The sequence below is a fragment of the Falco punctatus genome (genome assembly GCF_963210335.1).
Source record: "Falco punctatus genome assembly, chromosome: 12".
NCBI lineage: Eukaryota > Metazoa > Chordata > Aves > Falconiformes > Falconidae > Falco > Falco punctatus.
The window spans coordinates 30,691,923-30,716,202 of record NC_137592.1 but is presented as its reverse complement, the minus strand read 5'-3'; the positions used below and the strand labels follow the sequence as shown (position 1 = coordinate 30,716,202).

Sequence of the window (24,280 nt, the reverse complement as noted above, 5' to 3'; positions counted from 1 at the left end):
TATGTTTCAAACGAGCCCGTTGAGTGGTTTCGAGGGCACCAGTAGAGTTCAAAGCTAAAGAACTCTCTCTCTTTGTAGGTTCTTCTGCGACTGTGGTGCTGGAACACTGTCTAATCCCTGTACGCTTGCTGGAGAGCCTACACATGATACAGATACACTATATGACTCTGCTCCACCTATAGAATCTAATACATTGCAGCACAACTGAATTCCTTTCAGAAAGAAAGTCCTGCCATTCTAATATCATAACTATTAAAACTTTTTTTTTGGAGGAAGTTACACTTGCCCATTTCTGCAGAAAGAGACTGTATTAAAGCGGATGTGTTGAGGTGTTGACACTATGGAGCTCAACCTACCAAAAAAGAAAGTGGCAATATGTTGACTCAGGATAACAGAACTGGGCGTTTTAGCATTACTGTGTAAACAAAGACTTTGAAGGGACAGAAGTGAAGAAAAATAAGCTGCAATTTTGTACAGATACCAACTTCTGAAAGCTGGTGTTTTTACAAGTAGCATTGAAACACAGTCCAATTTGCAGTAGTACTATTCTGTAGACAAGCAGCATTCTTTGTTGCTGCCTTTATGGACATGGGTACCAATTGCTTTTGTAACATGGTAAAAAAAATGTGAGCTAGCACTTCTGCATTTCTTTTGATTTTTTTTAACATTTATTCAGATTGAGAAATATGATTTTAATGCTTTAATCTCATGTAGTTTGTTTCTAATTTCAAGCAAAAAAAAATCTTATTGTACTTGAATGTGTCCTGTTTTGTTAGCACACCTAGACTTGCTGTAACTGTACTCATGTCCCAGTATGTACGTTCTTTCTATGAAAGAGAAAACACTAATCTTAAATTATATCCAGCAATTTTTCTGGTGTCCTCTGAAGTTAGAATAATCTCCTTCCCTGCCCCAGCAATAGTCTGTACTCAAACCACCCTAACAAAAAAAGAAAAAAGCAAAAAAAAAAAAGCAGCGAGTGTTTTAATGAGACTTCCTAGACTATAATGCACTATAAAACAAAGTACCCATGTAACTAAGTTTTGTGAAAGAAATTTTACTATGTTTTAAAGTACACAGTAGAAAGTCTCCTCAAAACAGTCTTGTACTTTACTCTGTTCATAGTTTTTTTTGAACAGTTCGGACATTACTTACATAACCTGCTGGAAATCACAGCAATTTCCTGCTCTAAAGAAGCTGAGACAAGTATATATACAGCCCTATACAGTTTCATAGCTTTTTTCCATTTATGTGTATTGGTGACAGTGGGTAATCAACAGCCTGAAAGTGTATGCATGTACCATAACATCTAGACTTAATATATTGTGGAGTACTCAATAACCATTATGTAGAGGGTAGGTAAGAATTAAAGGGTTTAATTTCCTAGGAAAGACAATGGAAAAATGGTCATTTTTAAAAAATAAAGTTTATTAGATCATAATGTTGTCTGATACCACCTTTTTGAGAAACCGCCAGTACGAAACCATCCACGTCCTTAAAGACGATTGATCATAGCGGTAAGTTTGTGCACAGCGTTTGCGTCACTTGTTGCGCCATCCACCACCAGGCAGAGATACCTACGGGAAATAACGCGTCAGCCTCAGAGGCCAGAGATGCCACTTTGTGCCTGGCACGGCAGCTTGGGCACCCCCTCAGGTGGGCTTGGCTCGCAGCCAGCCCAGCCCCTCTGCGCTCTTGGAGACCAGCAGTGACTCCAGGCTTCAAATGCTGCCTCAATGCCTCAGACAATGCCCTGTTACTCATGGGATTGCTGCCCTCCTGCCACCGGGTTTTAGTCCTTCCCTCCCTCACTGCTTGGGAAGTACATTTGGTATTTGCAAAAATCTGTTTAACTGCCCCCTCTGCTGTGAGGCTGTAAGCCAAAGCCACTGCCCAGACTTTAAGATGGAGGCCTACTAAGCGATACGCAACCTAAGAAGGGAAAACCAAGGCCTTACCTAAATACTCTCAGCGAAATGGTCGCTTTCTCAAACTCTTTTGCTTTTCTGTGCCCCTTCTGAATAATTTCCTCCGGAATATCAGCAAGTCTTGCTGCATTGAAGCCATAGCTCTTTGGACATGCCCCTTGAATGAACTTGTACAGGAACGTAATTGTCTCCTGGCTTGGATCTTCACTCTCATTTTCAACCATACATGCCTAGAAAGAGTTAAGTTACAAATCAGTGTGTGTAATGCTTACCTACAGACCAATAAATGCATGAAACATCCCTTTTCTCAGGACAGGCAGAACACACAACAGTGCACACAGCACAAGATCTGCCAGCTGCAAGGAAAAATCCTGTACTTGAGCACTTTCAACTCGTGTGTTACACTAAACTTACACATACCATGTGACCGAGCTGCACAGCCACACTGTGTGAATAATCCTCCACCAGCGAGTGGTAGTGTGTGGAGAACAGCGTCCGACACTTGATTCTCTCCACGAGTTCCTTCACGACTGCACTCGCTATAGCTGTTCCGTCAAAAGTAGCTGTGCCTCTGCCTGCAGAAAAAAAGCAGAAAAGCTTTGGCATACTCAGGAACAAAAGCGGCCAAGTAAATTCCACCCACGGTTTGCTTGCTCCTCAAGACACACACCTTTAATTGTTAAGATTAACAGAAAAACATCTTCGCTTCTGTTCAAAGACACACAGAGTGCCTTGTTTGCCTTGTATCAGTTTGTATTGTTGGGTTATTCACCCTGGTGGCTTGTGGGGAAGACTGGCAAACAGCAGGGAGCAGGATAAGAGCCACCAGTATCAGTGGGAAGTGACCCCAGTATTTGCCCTGTAACAATCACACTCTTCAGCACTGCAGGAGGAGGCATTTCTGCTCTCTTGAGACTTGCTACTGGCTTGCTCAAGGTTTACTGCAAGTAATTATGCAAAGGCAAGCAGGAAAACTCAGCTAGAAATAGGCTTGTAACGACTGGGGAGTGGGAGGGGGTGTATTAGTACTTCTTGGGTACCCTGCAAACATGTTTCAGAGAGAATTATGGACACTGACCAGTGAAACACTGGGAGCATTATGATAGAACAGCCCCTGTCAACTTGGTTTCTATGTAAACAGCCCAACAACCTTCATCTAGTCTTTAATCTTAGATTTAGTTTCCATCTATTATAAAATGTACTAATTACCCAGTTCGTCCACGAGAACAAGGGAGTGCTCTGTTGCGTGCTGGAGAATGCTGGAAGTCTCACTCAGTTCAACAAAGAAGGTACTTTCACCTTTAAAAGAAATGACCAAAAAAAAAAAAAGCCATTAAGTAGTCAAAGATCTGACAGCCACGACTAAACCCCTATTTAACCTGCACTGGAGTCCTGGTCAAGCTAAAATGAAAAATGACAGCAAGCTGCAGATGAACACACACAGACAACTCCTTTTCCCAGGTGAAAGTGGCAGATCTGCATTTGCTGGAGAAAGCAGGTTTTGGTTCCTAAAGAGTACAGGCATAGGCACGAGTACAAGTAATTAAGCTCTAGGCCACCTTATCTGTCTACTTTTAATAGCCCTGGTCAGATCTACCAGCTGGACAAGAGGAGGGGTGCAAAGGATACAAGATTGGGAGAACCTTTTGCTCCTTCTTGCCCTTAAATGCATGAGGCAGGCCAAGGTGTGCTGCTTCTCCGCGTGAAAAAGCAAGCAGAAAACCTTGAAATACACCACAAGCCTAGACTTACTAATTTGGTTGTTGATGTTATAAGGTAATTAATTATTCAAATAATTAAGGCTGTACTCATATGTACTCCACTTAAGTATGACAAAAGTAGTACACTGCTGCCAAGGACTGAACATCTTCCAGGACCAGGTAATAGGAGGCCTGAAAATGTTTTTGCAGAAGTACACAATTAATCAGACCCTCGCACACGATAAATCCACATGTCTGAAGTCCAGATTTACTTGTTCTTTGTAGGGTTCATTCCAAATAATCACATGCAGCAGCAATGAATGTAATTTCAGAGCAGGCAAGTGTTTACTTCCTGTACTCGCACTGCATGAGCACTGCCGTGCTCTAACATAAGGTTTTCGACATGAATTATTAAGCAGTGTCCAGCGATCCTGATTTCCTGTATTTACTTAGAAGAAATTTTCAGGACTTACTTTTTAACAATGCTTAGGAATAGCTGTTCACTGTAGAAAATAAACCCCTAAAATCACACAGTCAATTTTAAAATTATATTACTTAAAGTTTACTTCATAAAAGTCCTGTTGACCTCCATTACGAAATGACTGCCATGGAACAACTTCGGCTGCGCTTTCATTTCTACGGTGTGGAAACCAATGCATCAGGAACAGATTTCAAAGCTAGCTCTGCTGTGCAGCGTTCAGCCTCATGATAGGAGGTGTTAATACGTTTGTGCGCATATTTGGAAAAGAGTAGCTCCCCATTGACAGAAAAAAAAGCTGAAAACGCTACATTCTTCTAAACCACCTCTCTTGCAGAACAGGCAGTTTTTATTTCTACCGTAAGTGCTTAAGTACTCTTCCGTTCTTAAGATTTCCTTTTATACTAAAATTAAATAAAATGGAAAATAGCTGGGCAAAGAAAAACTTGATTTGGGGAAGTGTAAGTTTGTTTTTTTTAATGAAGAACTCTGAACAATTTGTTTCCAAATTCCTTATGTGCAACCAGTTCAGTAGGCGTAACTCCTTTCACATTCGCTGACCCACATTTTTCAGCAGAAAGATCACAGAAAATCCGCACCCTCCTTAAATGAATTGTGATACTCACTACTCTTCTTACCACAAAAAGCACTTTTTCTAGCCCCATGACACTTTGCCTACCACTGCAGGCAGACTTTCCCACTCCATCCGTTGTGTCCTCCTCCACTTCTGTCTTCCTCTCCATGGAAGAAACAAAATACTCCAAGAATTGTCAACTAACACTTCCAAGAAGGAAGCCTGCCTCCTCTCACCTCCTGAAGAAAACAGATTTCAGACACAGGGCAGGCACCCTGACTGAAACACGGGGCCTCTAGTCCCTGCAGGAAGGTACAAAACCAACTCTACACCAGCTACCTAAGCATCATTGTCCTACTCCAGAACGCTTAGAAAGAGATGATATTGTACAGTTGATTGTTTTCTACTTACGTAGGTATCTGTCTGCCTATATAAAGTAGAACACAGTCAACTGTACAATATCCAAAATTAGATTCCTCAGACTTGCATCCAGCTGGAAGGCAGGCTTTTAATATTAGAATTCATTAAGAAGTAATCCCATGTGTCAGTCAAAAATAATGGAGGACAAACATATTGAACAAATCAAGCATAACTACAACCCTATTTCTACTCTGAACAATGAGACACAACAAATTAGTTGTCCAGCTCTCCCTAAAAAAATAATAATAATAATTAAAAAAAAAAAAAAAAAATCAGACTATCCCTTCCCAACCCGCCACTCAAAGCAAGAAAAGGAACTCACTGGGTGGCAAAAGCACTCTGGACAGCTGGGTTTCAAAACTCACCTGACATAATTCTGTCTGAGGCACCGAGCCTTGTAAATACTCTGTCAATCGGTGTAAGCCTGCAGACTTCAGCAGGTACGTAGCATCCCAGCTGAGCCATTATAACCAGGAGACCAGCCTGCAGAACAAACAATAAAACATTTACATTTTTACTACCTGCTCGGAGCTTCAGTTCCACACAGAGAATGAGGGAATAAAACTGCATTTCCCCTAAAACAAAGACTAGAGTACATAAAGCATCCCACTGTTTTAACAGCTCCAGGCTGCAACATCATTATCTCAAGCAGGACTGAACCACTCCGAAAGCCTTCGAAACACGAGTTATCACAGCAAGCACTGTTTATACAGCAAACTCCCCGCTGCTTGCCCAGTTGCTGCTGTTCTCTATTCTCATCTTGTTCGACCTGCAGAAGCATCTTTCGCCAGATGATGCAAAGTCCTGGATAAGGCCACTTGAAAAAGGTAAGAGACTCTCACCGCTTTTTCCCAACCATCTCTCATAACAGAAGTGAAACTTACTCCTCACTAAAGCAGTGAAAGTAGAAAATCTACTATCTTAACATGGGCATCTTCTACCAGATTATGCTTTGTCTTTACTGTGTAATTGCTGTACTGTGCCGTACGCACTGAAAATCACTGCTGGGACCTCCTTTCGCATTTTAAACAGTCAAGTCTTGTAATTCCTTTATGCAAAACACAGAGGTATTCTGCAACATTCAATCTTATGTAGATAGTCAATCACCTGTCTCATGAGCGTAGATTTGCCACCCATATTTGGGCCAGTTACTAACACACAGGAAGCTGCACTACTGCCATCTTCATCTCTGCTGCCTATCACAATGTCATTAGGAATAAAATCATCCCCAAAGAAAGTTTTTGTAATGCATGGATGGCGTGATTTTTTAAGTTCCAGGAAGGGAGGAGCACTATCTACAGGCAGTAGAATTACAGGTCGGCACAGTGGTCCATCACCATCTTGACTGTAGTTAGCAAGGGACATCAAGACATCTATAAGATAAAGAGAAATTCCAGTTAAGTCACACTTTCACCTTTCTCTATTCATCCACTGGAATGCACTTACGGAATAGCATTTTTGTAAACACAAGATTCCATTTCCATTCCATTTTCCTGTTAAGGAAAAAATCCAAGAAGTACTCCAAAAGAATAAGTAAAAGGTGGGGATATTCACAATTTCTTTTTCTCATTCCTTCCAGATTTCTAGTGGTGTCAGATTAAAAATCCTCCCCTCCAGTTTTCAGTTTAAAGGCCTTTAAAATCCACATCATTTCACTTCAAAAGCCGTTTTTTTTTAATGTACACATATAAAATACTATTTTCTTGCATTGGTTTTTATTTTGGAAAGAGAAGTAAAGAGGAAATCAGCTTCTGCGGCGATGAATTACTTTGTTAAGAATCACTAACACCGCTTGAAAGTTACCAGAATAAATTTATATGAATATCAAAATTCTGTCGGCCTCACAGAAAGCAGCAGCACAACCCCCCTCAATCAGACTAGCTCTAAGGTTCTAAAAGCTGCTTGTTTACAAAATGAGACCACATTACGTGATTTTTTTAGACTTTTTGTACACATATTACAGCTGAGCCTGAAAGCTGTCTCCCTCCCCACTGAAAATCATCTCTGTACTTGCCCTGGTACTGTGGTGTACCTAACGTGACTGCCTCCCAGCTCTCCCAGCCCATTCAGAGGATCCGTTCCCAGACAACACTCACTGCCTGCCTGCCACCCCCCCCCCTTTTCTCCCCCAGTGGCATTCAGAGGGTGCTTTAATTTTTCCCTGGAATAAAGACATCCCAGAGTGCCTCATGCTAGCAGAAAAAAATCACAGTACAAGAGTATAAGAGTATGCCAGTCCTGAGAAGAGAATACAAGAGACTCTTAGATTTTTTTTTTTATACCTCCATCTGCATCACCGCCTTCATTTACTAAGCAGATACTAATTCATACACAAGAATCCTAGAGGCAGTGAGAGACCCCCCAGGCTACGCTGAACTGTGAGAAATCCTCAGCTGCATACCTGCAATCACACAACGGGAATAAAGGAAGAGCCTGCAAACATCAAGAGCCAGCAACTGTTCTGCCATTTACCGACAGGATGTTATCGCTGTTACCACAGTCAGGTTTTACACTACAAATCGAGAGCCTGCAACAAGCCCTATCCAGCTCAGATTTCATACTACACTGTGCAAGACTTTTTTACCATATGTCAAAATGAAGAAAACCTCTTACCTAACACAGCAATGCATTCCACAGCTGTCTGCCAGTCTTTGCTATTTTTATCAAAGTTGTAAAATAAACGCCTCATACAGTCTTTTAGTGCTGCATCTCTGCGCTCTTCAGCATTAACCATCGCAGCCAGCATCTTCTCAATCTCCTTGGTCCAGTAACGTTTATATCCCTTCCTGGTTGACTTCAACTTGTACTCCTCAGGCAAATTACGTGATACAACGCTTTCAGGTATTTCCATTTGGTATCGGTTTTTGCCTGCCCCCCAGTACAGCATGGATTTGAATCCAAGCAGTTTGCGTTGCTTATCCAGGTAATTGTGAAGATCTTCCTCAACAGCTTTAATATCCTGTAGCGCTTTGTCATAATCGGGGTCAAAACCTGCCTTTGGGGTAATCACTCCTGTCTTTCGAGCCTGGTTATGATCAAAAGCGGTATCCCACCTTTTAAGCTCTGCACTCAAGTCTGGGAAGCGGCCACCTGGATTTTTGGCTTTGCGGGTGACTAGCTGCTTAAGGACTCTAGATTTGAAGTTGCTGGCAACGTCTTCCATGACATCAACAATTTCATTCATTACTTTAAACCCCTCCAGCGCAGACAAGAAGTCAGCAATTTTTTTTTTGCTGTATTTGATTTCTTCGTAAAAGATGGCCCTGCTGTCGGGATGGTTCTGACTTTTAAGTGGTGATCCAATACTGTGAATTTTGCTGAGCAGCCTTTCAAGGTCAGGAAGTTTCTTCAGGTGCTCACTAACTTCAGACATTTTATCTGGCACCGCCAGCAGGTCCTCCACAGCATCTAAACGATCATTGATGGATTTCGGATTACAAAGTGGAGCGCAGAGCCACTGTTTTAGGAGTCGCTTCCCAAATGGGGTACAACAAGTATCAATCCTTTCCAACAAAGTACCTTCTGTGGTTCCGTTGGTTCCATTCTGCAGGACTTCCAAGTTCATCAGGGTGACTCCATCCAGCACCATCCGCTGGTCAGTTTTGGCAAAGAAACTGCTTGAACCTGTAGTTTTTGCAGTATCAATATCCACGGGGATGTACTCCTCAAAGTTCGCCAGCGATAACAGCTCCTGATCAATCAGACATTTTTTGAGATAGAAGACACATCCCCCAAGAGCTGACAAAGCTAACTCACTGTTTTCACCAGGAGTCAATCCCAGCGAGTCACTCTCTGAAGTCAGAGATTTGATTACAGAGGGCAGAGAACATCCATTTTCAGAGTTCTGTTTCTCCTTGAAATAGCCTTCTTCAAGAAGGACTTTTAGTGTTTTAGACGCATTCCAGAACTGGGAACCAGAGATCAGCCCTTCCTGAATGCAAGAAACAAGAGAGCCCTTCAGTATCTTCTGTGTGTCCACTGACAGGTTCCCCTTCTCATACAGCACCTGCACAGGAGTGTAATGCGCTACTAAAGTCCTAAACCTCGAACAGTGCCGGTCATCTGAGAACTGACCTATGTAAAACTTCCCCACCGATGTGTCAACAAAGCAGACCCCATAAACACGTTGTCCAGAGGACTCTTCTTTTTCCTTAACGCACAGAAGGTATTTGCTGTGGTTCTCAGAGGGATCACAATCCAGCACACTGTAAGTCTGAGTTCCCTTGGTGATGATTCTGCATATTTCTCTGCGTACAACCTTGTCAAATTTTGTTGGGTGGGCCATTGACCTGTAGCGCGTTTCCATCATTTCGGGAGTTTCTGTCTGCTCAACACGGGCTACCTTGTAGCCTTTCTGCACAAGAACATCTGAGAATCTGCCGAACACAGTTTCGGGGAAACCCGAATGGGCCCAAGTACCCTTCATAAAGATGAGGCCCAGCTCGTTTACGCCAGTGACTGCATCCATATGATACAACTCATAGAATTTACCAACTTTGTAGAAAATCACAGCATCAAAGTTTTGACTTTTCAGCTGCCACCACCTCCGCATTCCTGGCGTGCACTTGTTGAGATAATCCTCAGGTACATACAGAGTACATGGGTCATAATCAGGGTCACTCTGCCGTCTCCTATGCGCATCTTTCTTTTTCCCTTCCTGCAGCCAATCCAGCTTTTCATGTTCCCACGCTGCAAAGCCACCGATGCCTCCTCCGCTGCAAGCATTTGCTTGAGATTCAAAGCTTTCAGGTGCTGCAAATGATGTCAGCTTAGACTTGGCTTCTAAAGAAACTGTTGCTGCTCTTTTGGGCGTTTCAGAACGTTCATTTTCTAAGCTACTCCTTTTAGCAGGCTTGTTTATCTCTCTTTTCTTTCGTTTAGAAGGGACTTTTATGGGACTTTCTGCAACACTCTCTGAGTCTGTCTCTGTGTCAGATTCATTTTCATCCACCCCACTACTAGCTTCCTCGCTGCTCGCCACTTCTTTCACATCAGGCTTGAACTCTACATCGGAGCCATCGTGATCACTGTCAGAATCCAACACTCTTCTTCTTTTGGTTTTTACAGCACTTTCCCTGCTCATTACTCGCTTATTACTCTTCACGTCCTCCTCACTGTTGCCGTCATCACTATTGCCTGATGCGCTTTCACTCATCTGCTGGGAAAATAAATTATTTTACCTACAGAAAATTCTGGCTACAAAGTAAAGCATCACTGCTGCAAAAGCAGAAAGAAGCACAAAAACGTGCAGTAATGCAGTAAGCTATGACACTCCAAGCAAGAGACAGCAGAGCCACAGCCAATTCCATTTACCTTCACATAATTAACTTTTTTTCTGGGTAACAAACTGCTGCTGGCCAGTGGCATAATTACTCCTCTTTGTATTCTTTACAGTCTCATTCATTACCTTGCAGAAGTGATGCTGATGAACAAAACAAACTGGACAAAAGACATATGGTATATGAAATTCAGCATAAAAGAGAAATGCTTCCATAAGCTAACTGTGCTGCGATTTTTTCCTACCAACCTACATCAGATATGTGACTGGGTTTTGCAGCTTTTCAGTGCCAGCCTGTGTGAGTACTCGTGATTTGTGGGGGGGTTGAGTTAACTACCTATTTCCACCTACAAGCATACTACCTCACAGTGACCTTCAAGAAGATCATGCACATCTAGGAGAAAGAGAAGAAACGCCATTATTTGCCTTTTCAGCCTGAAGCTTTAAGAACGCCAGTGCTAGAGAAAAACAGCAGTGGAGGGGCTGTTACAAACACCAAGTGTGCCAGTGCCCACTGCACTGTTGCCACGAACATAACACAATGCCTGGAGCGGCACCTGTCCCTCAGGGCAATGTCACACTGGAGAAAGAGTTGATGTGCCACGCTGACAGAGGAGGTAAGGAAAACCACCATCCCACTGGCAGTTTTCTCATACCATTCTTTTCCAAAGAACTCTATTCCAACGCATACGGTGGTACTGAAATAACATTTGAATCATTCGCGTTACAATGTGAATACAATACAATTTTTAAAAAAACAAACAACTTTTTAGTTACCCCACCAACAGACTGGTGTTAACAGTACAAGAATTTGTATTTTAGTGCTACTCTATAAAATGAGGGCAGCCTCCAAAAATCCAATTTAACGCCTCAAGATGAATACTCAAAAAGTTAGAAATTTCTGTATTATGACAAATTAAAACTTCAGATCGAACTCAGGGGAATTTGGAATATGAATAGCATATAGAGAAGATTAAAAGATGCACCAGGAAAAAAAGTACTTTCTGAGTGAGAAAGTGGGTCACTTGGCTTTCCCAGGGAGTGATCAATGGAAGATCACTCTTTCAGAGAGTTAGAGAAGTTAAGTAACTTCTGAGGCCAGTCCCTACCATACAGAACACCAAAGAGATGTTAGACTTGTCTTTCCAACTAGAAAAGGCAAGAGGCCAGCATATGACCTGACAACACAGAAGCAGTACAAAAAAAGAAAAGACATATAGATACATAGGGATGCATGATTAAAGAGAAGCTATGATTACTGTACCAGGGAACTGAGGATATTCCAACACTTGATTCCAAAAGACAGCTTCTAAGTTCTAGCACTACTTCTGAAAGTGACTGCAAGCAAGAAAGATTTTACCTCCATTTCCTCCTCTTCCTCCTCCTCTGTGTCTGAGGGTTCACTGCATACTGCCAGTTCAAGTCGCTTAGTTTTATCTTTACTCATTGCATCATCCGCTAGCACCATTGCTCTTTTAACTTCGGGCTTTGCACTATAAAACATTCCTCCCTTCAGCGTCTCCCCATCTGATGAACCTGTAAAGCCACAAATAATTTGTCAGAAACTGAAGCTAGTCTAGCATTTAGCCAGTCCTTTAGCGTTCAGACTTCACTTTTAAATGTATTCAGACAACTAGTATAATTATCAAAGGTTTTGTGTTGTTACCAGTCATTCTCACCACTTCTTAAACATAGCAACCCACCACTCATTCACCTGATAAACCACCCCTAGAGAAAGTATAAATACTCGCAAATGGAATGCCTACCTAATACGTGAACACTTAACAAACCGCTTCTATTTCTGTAACCCATTACCACATCCCAATACTTCTAAGCTAAGCTCAGCTCTGAACACCCTCTAACTAGGGTTGCTACTGAAAAGTAACACTTTATACTAGCAGACCTGACTGAAACCTCATGGCTATTTTAGCAATGACAGATAAGTTCAATCATAAAGTTATCTTCAAGTTACGGGCATTGATCATCTATGACCTAGATCTCTCAGCTAAAGCTCTGCTGGCCATTCAAACTGCTACTGTAAGTGCAGCAAGGCATCCAGACCCAACACCAACCTGTTAACCAGATTAGCTGATCATCAATCACACTGGCAATTCACCCTGACACTGCAAGGTATCAAGCAAAGCCTACTATTAGTAACTGCACCATTCCCTCGCCCTCTTTCTTACCCCTTGATCACCATAGTTCCTCCTTCCACTACCTGTAAATAAACACAAAAATAAAGCCAACCAACTCACAGACCGATTTCTAGAAAGGGTCCCCAAAGACACTGAGATTCATCTTAATGCCATGCTCAAGAAATGGATGGTATATATAATGTATTATATATTCAACTTGGGGAAAGAAAGAAGGGGGACATAAGAGCACACTATAGATGGGGAAGGGTGATGCCTTTTTTGCTCTTCTAAGTTTAGCTGGCTGTACACAACAGCAGGATCTGCTTGACCAGGTCCTTACACCTGCTCTTGTTAATCCCTTCATACGCTGCTCCTAACTGAAACTCCAGCTTGTCAGTGTTAGACAACAGGCAGCTGACTTGTATGTAGGAGGGCAAACCATCTCAGAAATAAGCTCAAAAGAATTCTCTCACAGGCATTGCTTTGAGCTCACAGTAGCAAATCATGGAGTTACAAGTAGCTGCCTCTACAGCACAAATGCAACACGATAACAAACCAGATCTCCTTTCAGTTTTGCAAATGCAGTGAGACAATCCAAAAATATTTTGTTTAACATTGACATTTTAACAATGGCAGCAAGAAAATCCCATAATTTAACTGCACACTCAAGTGTGCAACACCTGCATATTCACTTAATCAACTCATATGTAACTCTACTTCTTGCATGCCCAACTGTCAGAAGTCTAGCCCTGTGCTGTCTGTATGTATTCAGTTATCAACACAAGAAACTTCCCCGTTTTCTTACCCAAAGGACTCTAACACTCTATATACAAAGAAGCTTTTTGTCCAAAATTAAAAGCAAAGCTTGTATTTTAACTATTTTTATTCTGTTCTGCATTAACCACTTTTCTTGTGGATAGAACAGTCTTTCTGTGCTTTAACTTTTTTAGCACTTAACTTTTCTGCAATCTTCTTTTGGTAAACAGATCAAGTGCCCTTACCTATATTCGCTTCTAAACGCAACTGCAAGCTATTAAAATATATTTCATTCTTTTAAAATACTTTCAGGAAAGACACATATAAACTATGGACTTGCATTAAATTATGCTAACACTTACAGTAATGATGTTACCATTTTAATTTAAAACTAACTACAGCTGGAGTGCAGTACATTTAAGTATAAACAAGCCAAAAAAAGATGACTACATGATCCCCAGACAGAACTCTGACTTGTAAAAAGGAAAAAACTGTTTAAATTCAGTTGTTTCACTGACACCATAAGCAAATCCGACCGCACACCTAACATACTTTGCACCGAAAGTGCTTGTTTGACTAACAAGAGTTTACAGCGACATGATTTACACGACAGTTTGCAGCCAATAATTTAGTTTTCAGCAATGGTGAAATTATAAAACAAGGGGAAAACAAATCATGATTAGCGATAAAGTGAGATTTATTCTGCAAAATTTTAATTCTTGATTACATTTGATTTTCATTAGTTAGCTAAGTCATTTCTTCAATATGACAAACCAACTCTGCTCTGTAACAACAAGCAGTACCCTAGCAAATGCTCTGAAGCCTCAAGCAATGTATTTTATGAACAAAACTGTACTGCGCTGCTTAAAAGAAATAATACAATGGTAGAATTAATTTTAGTTGCCCGACATCCTGGTGTCTAGTCTTATGATTCTGGACAAGCTGCAGTTCCCAAATACCTGTTTAAAAACTGGGTTTGATATTAAGGATTTCGTGGCTAAAAACTGAAATAGTGGATTCATCTTACAGATTTTTTTATATTGATGGGAGAAATAAAGGAAAAAAAACCCACCTACTTTAAAACACAAGTAAGCTTTAAGTTTGTGTCCCAGTCTAATAAATAAAAGTACTTCAGTGTTTTATGTTTAAAGAATATACAGAAGTATAACCATAAACACACCTGTAACCCTCAAAAACTTGCTTTCTCTAACTTAGAAAGTACAAAACACGCTTTCCCACTCGATACTAATCTTGGTTTTGCTGCTCTCTCTCTCTCTGAAGAGCATTTTATGCTATACTCCACTTCTGTTTTTCAAAAAAAAAGTGGCATATTTCCATTTTAAAAAGTTTTATTTATATCTCTTACCTTTATATGGCCTCAGATATTTAATGCTGACCCAGCCCCTTGTAGGGCTGTCATCAAAAAACTGTACGTGGACACGAGTGGATTTCCCTTTTCCTCTGACTATTGTTCTTTCAGTCGGATGGTTGTATATGAGACAGGGCCACCAAGGATAACCTTCCATCTTGGCCCAGACCAAGTCACCAGGTGAATACTCACAGGAGACACTGCAAAGACAACAGCCGTGTAATTTAAGAAACATAAACATTCAAAGCAGCTCTCTTCATAAACGTAACTGCACACTGCTGCTGAGCAGCCTGCCCTCTGAAGGTCTCAGAAGGCTGCTCGGTGGTGCAGCCTGGATTATACAGTCCTGTATCACCACCAATATGCTTCTTAAATGATTTTTTTTGCATTTGCTCCTCGAAGTTCTAGTGGATCCTCACAGAGATAGAGCTTTATAGTCACAGAAGACGGGCTGAGATGGGAAGGGACCTCTGGAGGTCATCTTGTCCAACCCCCCTGCTCAAGCAGGGCCACCCAGAGTCCCAGCGGACTTGTGGAGGAAGAGAAACTGGGTCCAACCAGAGATTAACTAAAAGGAAAAGACTGCAGACTACGCGTTGTGAATTGCCAACCTACATAACTAAGGCGAGTTCTCCTGTAGAGAGCGATTCTCAACAGGGCACCTCAAGGAAGTGAGTAAGGCTTCAAAACACCCTCCAGCTAAAAAAAGCAATGAATACATAAAAGCTCTTGTCTCCATTGCAAAGCACCTGACGCAGCTTTATTTGCTCGCTCTTTCTCCCCGAGATTCCGGCCCAGGCGCCGCAGCGCTATGGCGGGGCACTCCTGCCGGCCGCGGGAGCTGCGGCCCGGAGGCAGCCGGCACCGAGACCCCGCACGGCGCGGGAGGGACACGGGGCACGGCAGGAAACACGCATCTCAACCCAGGAGCCACCCCCAAACACCGCCCCGCCGGCAGCCCCGGCCCCGGCCCGCCGGGAAGGCCGCCACCGGCCCCGCGGGCCTCCGGGCGGGGGTGACCGCACGCGCGGCGCCCCCGCCCCCCCGCAGGGCCCGGGTCCCGCCCCGGCCGCGGCTGAGGCGCCTGAGGCGCGGGGCTCGCTGCACGCCGCCCCCCGCGCCGGGAAGGCCCCGGCGGGCCCAGGCAGCGGGGGAACCGACAGCGAACGGGGGCACGGACACGCCCGCGGTGCCCCCGCGCCCCGAGGGTCCCGCTCCGGCCGCCGCCGGCTCCCGCCCCCCCTCAGGCAGGTGGCGCTGCCGCCGCCTCTCGCCGCGCCGCTCACCTGGGCGCCTTGGCGGCCGCGCCGTTCTTCTCCCCCGCCTCCTTGCGCCGGGCCCCGTTGTTCGCCGCGCCGGCGGGGCTGGTAGCGGCCTCACGGCCATTCTGCTCCCCCGGAGCGCGGCGGCGGGTCCCCGGGCCGGGCTGCGGAGGAGGCGCCGGGGAGGCCTTGGGGAAAAAGCGGAGCAGGGTGCTCTGGCGAGACATGGCCACGGCGGGAAGCGCGGCCCACCGCCCAGCGCGCCAAAACCGCCCCGCACGCCCCGCCCCGGGGCGTGGCCGCTCCCGCTCCCCCCGCCGCTGGCGGGAAGCGCTGTGGGGCCGTGAGGCGGGGTCCGCCCCCCCGCCCCCCCAGCCCCGCCGGCCCCGGGGGGCTCCTCAGGCCCTCCCAGCCGCGACCCCCGCGTTTGCCCTCCCGTGTGTGGCGGCAGGCGGGCCCGGAGCGCCCCCGGGCCTACCGTGTGACAGCGTCCCGGCCTGCCGCGCCGCGGTGGCCCGAGCGGCCGTTCCCCGGGTCCGGCAGCTCCCGGCAGGGTCTGCCCTTACGAGCTACCGCCCTGCCAGCCCTGCTGCTTGCCCGCTGCGAGGCCGCGGCGGCGGTGGTGGGTGCTGCTGAGGTGGGATGGGCTGGGGCCTTCCCACGGGGTCACCCCAGGGCAGCAGAAGCTGTGGCACCTGCTTTCCGCCCTGCAGCCGGGGGCGAGGGCAGCGGTGTGCTGGGCTGAGAAGCAGCTTGGGCAGCTGCTGGCCCTGCTGCCGGCCTGCAAAGATGGTGCTTCTCAGCCAGCCTTACTGGCAAGCGCACAGTAAAGCTAAGAAATGGCAGCTAAAATAAATTTCCCCTTCCTACATGTGGGGTTTTTTTTCATATTCGTAGGTGAGGCTATGTCCTTTCAAAGCCATTTTTTGACGCATCATAATACAATCCATTTCACGGCTCTGTTGCACTTCAGCGACACCATTACAAAGCAAGAACAAGAACTTACTTTTATCAGCATAAATTCGGAGAAAAATTATTTACAATCACTAGCTATCTGATAGCAGAGCTTTTTCGTCCACTGAAATGGCCGTTTCATATCACAAGCTAAAACCTCTCCCACCGTTCAGCACAAACTGTAGCCAAAAATGTCACAGACATTTTTGTCACCCCAGCTAAGTGGAACTGCAAGGCAGGGATGTGACCGCAAGAGGTCACGCAAACCCAAACGATACTGAAGGATTTTAAAAGCGTGTTCCTCCCAAAAGTTATTTCAGTTTAATTTCAAAGTGTAATTTCCGTTTAACCTGTCATCTGTTGCTTTCAGAAACAATCCGATGTGTCCTCAGCTACACACACCTCAAACTGAACTAGCAAAATAGCTGCATTTTTTAGTCCAGGGGATTTCAAAGCACCTGGACTGTGTAAAGTGCTTGAAAGTGCGATGAGCTGCGCCATAACCACCTCGGCAGGTATCGCTGTTCCTATCAAAAACACTCACCAGGAATGATACCTGTACAAATGTTTGGGTAGCACGTTTTTTGTCGATTGTTTGCAGGAAATAGGCAACCCTATTTAAATTTGTAACTGTCTGGAAAATTACACCCTGATCATCCGTCTGGAAAGGAGTTAAACTTTATGATACTTTATCATTGTACATCCCCTTTTCTCTTGTGGGATCAGGCTGGGGGAAACACAGATCACACCAGTATTTATTAGATAACCTTCTATTATTCTGATATTAATAGCAAGGGACTCATCGCACACTGCATTCACTTACTCCCTCATATTCAGATATATATATATAGTTCATAAACATGCGCACTAACAGGTACCCAGGTGGGGCAAGGGTTGGGATACAAACTCCAGCTTTTTACTTGAAAGCAGAGGCATGTATTGATGTAACAGAGGCTTTAAGGTGGGTGTTCAGGAAGCCCCTCCAGATTATTTGTTTCATCTTATATATGTATATCTCCATGTGTATTTTACATATTTATATGCATAGATGGATGGATAATTTTGTAGTTTTGCATATAGCAGCTGCCTTGGATATAGCCTGGGTTGTATGGCCCATGATCGATGCTAGTGGATTTGGACAGATTCAGCACAGTCTCAGTGTTCAGAGTTTATCCGAGTTTTTTGTGAATTCAGCGTCAATGCTAGTCTCTAGAGCTTATCAGTTCTTGGCAGACTTTCGCATGCTGCCGCTTGGCACGTGTTTCCCCTCTCTTCATCCTGCTGTTTTCTCGTACCTGTTTCTCCATGCACACACATGCCTGTAGAACCATTTACGCAAACTCACGCAGAGGGGGCTTTTATGGCACAGTCTTCCATTTGTCTCTAGTAAAATATAGAATCTGACTTGATTTTCTACCAGTCTCAGCAGGGTAGGTTATGGAATAATTAAAACACGAAAGTCTTTGAAGTTCTTTGATAGGAGGCTATGAAAGGTGACATTACTGAAAACATTTTAAACAACTCTGTCCTACCCCTTCTTTTTAATATCCTCTTTTGAAGAGAAAACCATAGGGAATTGTTAAGTTGCTGTAGTGCAGATTATACACAAAGCTCCGCTGAACACCGAAAAGTGCTGTATTCATCTTAGTTCTTTTCCTCTCTCTCCCCCTGCCAATGCATACGCAAATACTCCCACACAGCCTTCAACTGTGCTTTTTAGCTCCCTAAGTGGTTCTGAACAATTTCTATTCTAGGAACATTGGAAATGGCAAGGATTTGTCTTTTTTCAAGGTAATATCTCAAAATTTTTGAAGCTGAAACAACTTCGGAAATACCTTGTTTTACTAGACCATACAGTATCTCTCTACAGCTGATAACAGAAAAGGATGATGAGCTTGTTAACGGTGGAGCAGGATCCAAGAGCTAGCTTGCAATGCAGTGACTTTCTGCTATACCTAGACTTTTCTCTGGAGTTTGGAATTAATCATTTCTATCTTGTTGGATACTGGAATAAGGAAAATGCTAGCCAGGTAATTTTGAGGTCTTTCTGGAAAAATGAAATAATGTAAATCAAGAAGGATGCCTAGAACAATAACCACAACAGAAAAGCAAAGTACATTTGAGGCCAGGTGCCTGGTTGTTTATCTTCTGTAGTGTTTGCTATTTCTGATATTCTTTGGCAGAAACCTAAGACAGGAAGGAAGAGTCATTCCTCAGGTAAGGGATCTTGTTCTTGAAGTTGCCAGGTACAGCCAAGAGCAAACTGGTGAGGCTTAGGGAACAGCAGGAGCAATGGTTCTCATGGCACAGGCAGTGCCCGCACTGACCATGATGCAGACCCACAGCATCTGAATCCTAGAATCACAGAATGCTTTGCATTGGAAGGGACCTTTAAAAATCATGCAGTCCAACCCCATCTTCAACTAGATCAGGTTGCTTAAAGCCTTGTCTTGCATGCTTCTAATGATGGAGCATCTTCAACTTCTCAGGGCAATCTGTTCCAGTGTCTCACCACCATCACAGTAAAAAGTTTCTTCCTTATGTCCAATCTAAACATGCCCTCTTTCACTTTAAAATTTTTGCCTCTTGTCCTGTCACTACAGGCCCTGGTAAAAAGTCTCTCTGCATATTATAAGCCCCCTTTATATATTGAAAGTCCACGGTAAATTCTCCCTGGAGCCTTCTCCAAGCTGCACAACCCCAGCTCTCTCAGCCTTTCTTCAGAGGAGAGGGTTCCAGCCCTCTGACCATTTTCATGGCTCTCCTCTGGACCCGCTCCAACAGGTCCGTGTCTTTCCTGTGCTGAGGACCCCAGAGCTGGATGCAGCACTGCAGGGGGGGGGGTCTCACCAGAGCAGCGTAGAGGGGGAAAATTACCTCGACCTGCTGGCCATGCTTCTTTTTCTGCAGCCCAGGATACAATGGGCTTTCTGGGCTGCAAATGCACATCGCTGGTTCACGTCCCGTTTTTTGTCCACCAGTGTCCTTTCTCCTCAGGGCTGCTCTCAATCCCTGCATCCTCCAGCCTGTATTGATACTGGGGGTTGCCCCAACCCAGGTGCTGGACCTTGAACTTGGCATTGTTGAACTTCCTAAAGTTCACATGGACCCACTCCCCAAGCCTGTCAAGGTCTCTCCAGGTGGCATCGCATACTTCAGGCATGTCAACAGCACCGCTCTGCTTGGTGTTGCCTGCCAGTTTGCTGAGGGTGCAATCTATCCCATGTCATTAAGATATTAAATACTATTGGTCCCAGTTCAAACTCTTGCAGGATACTGCTCATTGCTGGTTTCCACTTGGACGTTGAGTCTTGTGGGCAGAGCAGGGTACCGATAACCACAACATCCCCAGACAGGCGAAGGGATGGATCAGATCCAGGGTCCATCCAGGAGGCAGAGCTGCAGGCAAGCACAACTGCAGCGAGCATCGCTCAAGCAGGGGCTGGACGTCCAGGGCAAACAAATTGTTGATAAACTTTTGAAAGCTCTTCAGGCAAAAATTGCTAAACCATTAACAAAAGAGATATATCTATGATAGTTAATGTCAAGAGCGGTCTAGGAAATTTCACTTCGGTGGGTGTTTGAAGTACAAGATATGTGCACTGCCTCTCTTTATGTATCTGCTGAGCAAAGTAACAAATTTGTCTTCCAGAGCTAACAGAAAGCTCTTAAAGTGAGAAAAAAGAACCCTGGCTATTATAGATAGGATTTTTTCATTTTGAACAAAACGGAAAGTTTTTCTTATTCCAATATTCTACAGTTATCCCACTGGGACAAATGTAACACTTTTCACTTTTCCCCTTTAGTATAAACACATTTTCTGAAAAATTGTCATATCTTTTATTTTCATTTTTTGGCACAAGACAGGATGATGGAGGAAGATTGTGAGTCTTAACTGTTTTTTTATAGGGCTGCCGCAAATACCCAGTAACTCTATCAAAACCAAATGAAATAACTCTGGCATGCAAATAGCTTAATGGGGAGCGGAAGGAAGATTCCACTGCTTCATTTGATTAATATGTGTCTTTTCTCTGAGGTTGACTTGAGCTGCTTTTATACCCATAGATGTGAGATGATCAGAAGCAACCTTAAAGCACTGCTAAATGCTTTATGGGCCTTACCTTGGTGACAAAGGGTGCCAGACTGATCTTAGATTGTGAGGTGGAACAATTTACAGAAATATTTACATCATGCTCATATAGACAGGACTGAAGACAATCTTGACCTTTCACAGAAATTGCCCCAAAGGAGAGTTTAAGCATGAGATGTACACTGTAAATAAGGTAACCAGTGAAAAGTGAAGTTTTAAGAAAAATATGACCATGACAAAACGTTAGTGTGTTCTGATGTCATTCTGACCTAAATATAATTGATCTGCTAGGCTGGTAAGAATCAAATATCCTTGATATACTAGTTTAATGCAGGCTTGGAAAAATGAATATGTAAAGATGTTGTAAAAATATGTTTAAAGGGCATTTTCCCCCTTTAAATGCTAACAAATTATATTTATTATAATGTAAATGCTAAGTTTACTACTACTCGGTTTCTTCCTCAGCATCCGGCATACTTAAAGGGCTAAGCATGAGCATGAAAATAAGTCAGAGACTGTTTATTCAGTAGCTTATTGTTCTGTAATTGGGTTCAGAAACCACCTTTATTTTAGTAACAGTTTGCTTTTTGCATGTCTGCAGACGTGCAGCTTCCTTGTACCACTTTTAGAGAAGCTTATATAGCAGCAAGAAATGCATATTTATTTAAGGACCTTTTAATTACACAGTCTATGACTAAAACCTTTTTACGTTTTTTTCTTACATGACAAGGCAGCAAAAGGAAGAGATTAAACCGTAAGATTTCTGAATAAATAATATTTGAGAATGTTTCGTTTACAGTATGCCTTTTTTTAGATACAGGTCTGAAGCAAGATGAGAGCTGCTGGAATGGCATGTAGCAGACCTAACAGAAACAGAGTTCAAAAATCAACAAAAGTCTAAACATAACCCGTGAAAGTGATTCACAACCGAAACTGCAGACAGACTACATCTCCAATTCAGGTGTTTCTCATGTGATACAGTATAGATCCATGCATAGTAATATTCCTAAATTCCTAAAAAATAGGAAAAAAAAAAAGCAGGAAATAACAGAAAAATGGGTCAGGGCTGAAGATGATCAAGCTCTTCTCCATGGTTCCATCCTGCTCCCACAGAGCAGGAACATTCATCTGCTGGTTTTGTTGGGTTCAAGATGCTCCTGCTTTTTGAAAGTGTAGTAGCCACCCACAGTTACCCTGCTTCCTGCCTTCTGTTTTATTGTGCTTCTATTAATAGTATGAACCCCTGTGGCTTTTTCAATGATACAGTTCAATAATTTCAATTTGCAAAGAAAAAATAACTCATAAATCCAGAAAAACACCAACGGTAATCAAACAGTCTGACCTGCATAGCACAGGGCATTGGATGTCCTTGAATCAATCCCTATTAAAATCAGATAATCTCTTGTGGAAATCAAACAGTTTTGATTTAAAGGTTTGCAAAGACAGATCATGACAATGGCCTGTTAATTAAGTACCCTGAGATATTTGCAGCTGTCAAGGCAGGGAACATAAATTTGAGCTGGATGGATAGGGTTAAACAAGTTCTTTTTTTCCCCCCAGCACTGAATTAGCAAATCAGTGTTGCAAAAAGGAAGTATTTGTATTTTGTATGACTGATGTTCTCTTACTTCAGAGATGTCACCTGTCAGCATTGATGATGGGTGAGAGAGGCAAAGGGAAAGCAGCCTGGTGCTGAAGAACAAGACAGTCACTGCTTGGAGAATTCTCCAGTGTTTTGGTTCTGTATCCCTGCCAGATACTGCTTGGAGAGCCAAAGGAAGATTGGTTCCTACTAATTAAAATGTGAGGGGAAAAAAGAAAAGGCTTCTTGATTTCCTGCTTAAATCTATAACTTTGTTCCTTATGGAGAGCTAATCTACAGCTAAGTGACTTTGGCACTAAATCTGGGAAATGTCTTCCAAAAGTTGTGTTGCTGATGAAGGTGGGGATGGAGACAAGGATGAGATGCCATGGCTGAGGTGGTCTGTTCTGCTATGACACGATTCTCTGAGTTTCATGCTTGGAGGACTGTTGTGCCCACCGAGCCCTGCCCATGCTGGATCCATCCCTCGCCTTGGACCTTAGCTGACAACTGGTTTTCCTAGCAAGAGAGATGTAGTTTAACTATGAACGTTTGCTGAATGAGTATGCTTTTATTAGGAAATAACCACTAAGCTTAATGAGAATTAATAGCTTATTGGAACTAGTGCTCTGAGCCCATTTTTGCAGACTTCTTCATGCAGATGCTCTGCGAGGTCTCTTCCATGGAGTTTCTGTTTTGTTAGCAGCTTTATATTTAATGGATTTATTTTTAAAGTGTGCATACACTGAGTTTGTGACAGTCAACAGTTCATTGATTGAAGCAAGTCTAGAAATTTATTTTCCCCGTAACTGCCAGGTTAGTGCTTGTAAAGAAGCACACAGGGCAAAAGGTCTGAGGCACTCAGAACATGAATTCAAATGTTTAACAGAAGTTTATTTCCATGAAAATCACTTGTATGCCTGTATGCTTGTGGCTGCACTAGAGAGGTGGTTCAATATACGTTTCTCTAACCTAGTAGTTGATGCTGTGAGATGCTTCAGTTTTAGATCACTGCTTTTTTAAAGTAGCTTGGTTTTCCACTATCACTTTATATTTCAGCAGCCAGACTTGGGAGCCTCATAACATGAAGCTCCCAGGGAGACAGGGTTTGAGATCTCTGAGATGGTAGTAAGGAGCTCTGCTTCAGCTCAGAGAAACAACTCATGCTTGGCCCAAGGCAGTGCAGGGATCAGTCCCTGGTATGGGCAGTAGAATACAAACATGGGGAAACATGGAAGTTGAAAGCTCACAATAGAGCAGTTACCAGGGTTCCCATTTTGCTCCTCTCCATACCATTTTTGCCATCCCTCACAAGCTCGGGTCCCTCTCTGTGGTTACCTCCTTTTTTTGCTGCGTACACCGTATCTCTCTTCACATGCTGGGGAAACAAGGTTTCCCTTTCTTCCTTATTTTTCTGTAAGCCTTTCTTTTCTCTACAGGCATCTCCAGTCCCTGCCAAGAGCTCCACTTGGTGCTGTTTTTCTTTTCTCTCTCTTTGAGAAGGAAGCCATGCAGAGTGCTAATATTATATGCTCCACTAAGCTGCTGTTCAAAACTGACATACATAAGGGCAATGCTATGCTGTAAGGTGTCGATCTGTAGGCGGTTATCAATCTGTCCTCATTCCCCTCCTAGTTTTTACAAAGTTTTGACCACCATAACTGAACAGAAACAGCAGAAAACCCTGCAGACATACCACTGCATTTGGTTATAAAGTCCAGTTCATTATTTTTTGATACTGCTTTGAATTTAGG

General features: G+C 43.5%; 2 protein-coding genes across 4 annotated transcripts in view; one reads left to right on the top strand and one right to left on the bottom strand.

The window, feature by feature from the left end:
- The window catches only part of FBXO11 (F-box protein 11), a 78,969-nt gene extending 77,528 nt beyond the window's left edge, over positions 1-1,441 (top strand). For both annotated transcript variants that reach the window (XM_080408031.1, XM_080408030.1), the window contains exon 23: positions 79-1,441. In XM_080408031.1, coding sequence (XP_080264157.1) covers positions 79-208 — 130 coding nt within the window. In that variant the 3' untranslated portion in view covers positions 209-1,441. The remainder of the gene's footprint in view (positions 1-78) is intronic.
- MSH6 (mutS homolog 6) lies at positions 1,408-16,192 on the bottom strand. Of its 2 annotated transcripts, none has more exons than XM_080408028.1 (10): positions 15,925-16,192; positions 14,636-14,838; positions 11,739-11,914; positions 7,714-10,258; positions 6,208-6,473; positions 5,466-5,583; positions 3,138-3,227; positions 2,349-2,503; positions 1,959-2,158; positions 1,408-1,577 (listed from the first exon to the last, which is right to left on the bottom strand). In XM_080408028.1, exons 1-10 carry the CDS (start codon positions 16,125-16,127, stop codon positions 1,496-1,498), a joined length of 4,038 nt encoding a protein of 1,345 aa, XP_080264154.1. In that variant the 5' UTR covers positions 16,128-16,192; the 3' UTR covers positions 1,408-1,495. The 2 variants fall into 2 exon arrangements, with proteins under 2 accessions (XP_080264154.1, XP_080264155.1); XM_080408029.1 differs by having other exon boundaries at positions 7,714-10,255; positions 15,925-16,191.
- Positions 16,193-24,280: the final 8,088 nt, after the last annotated feature.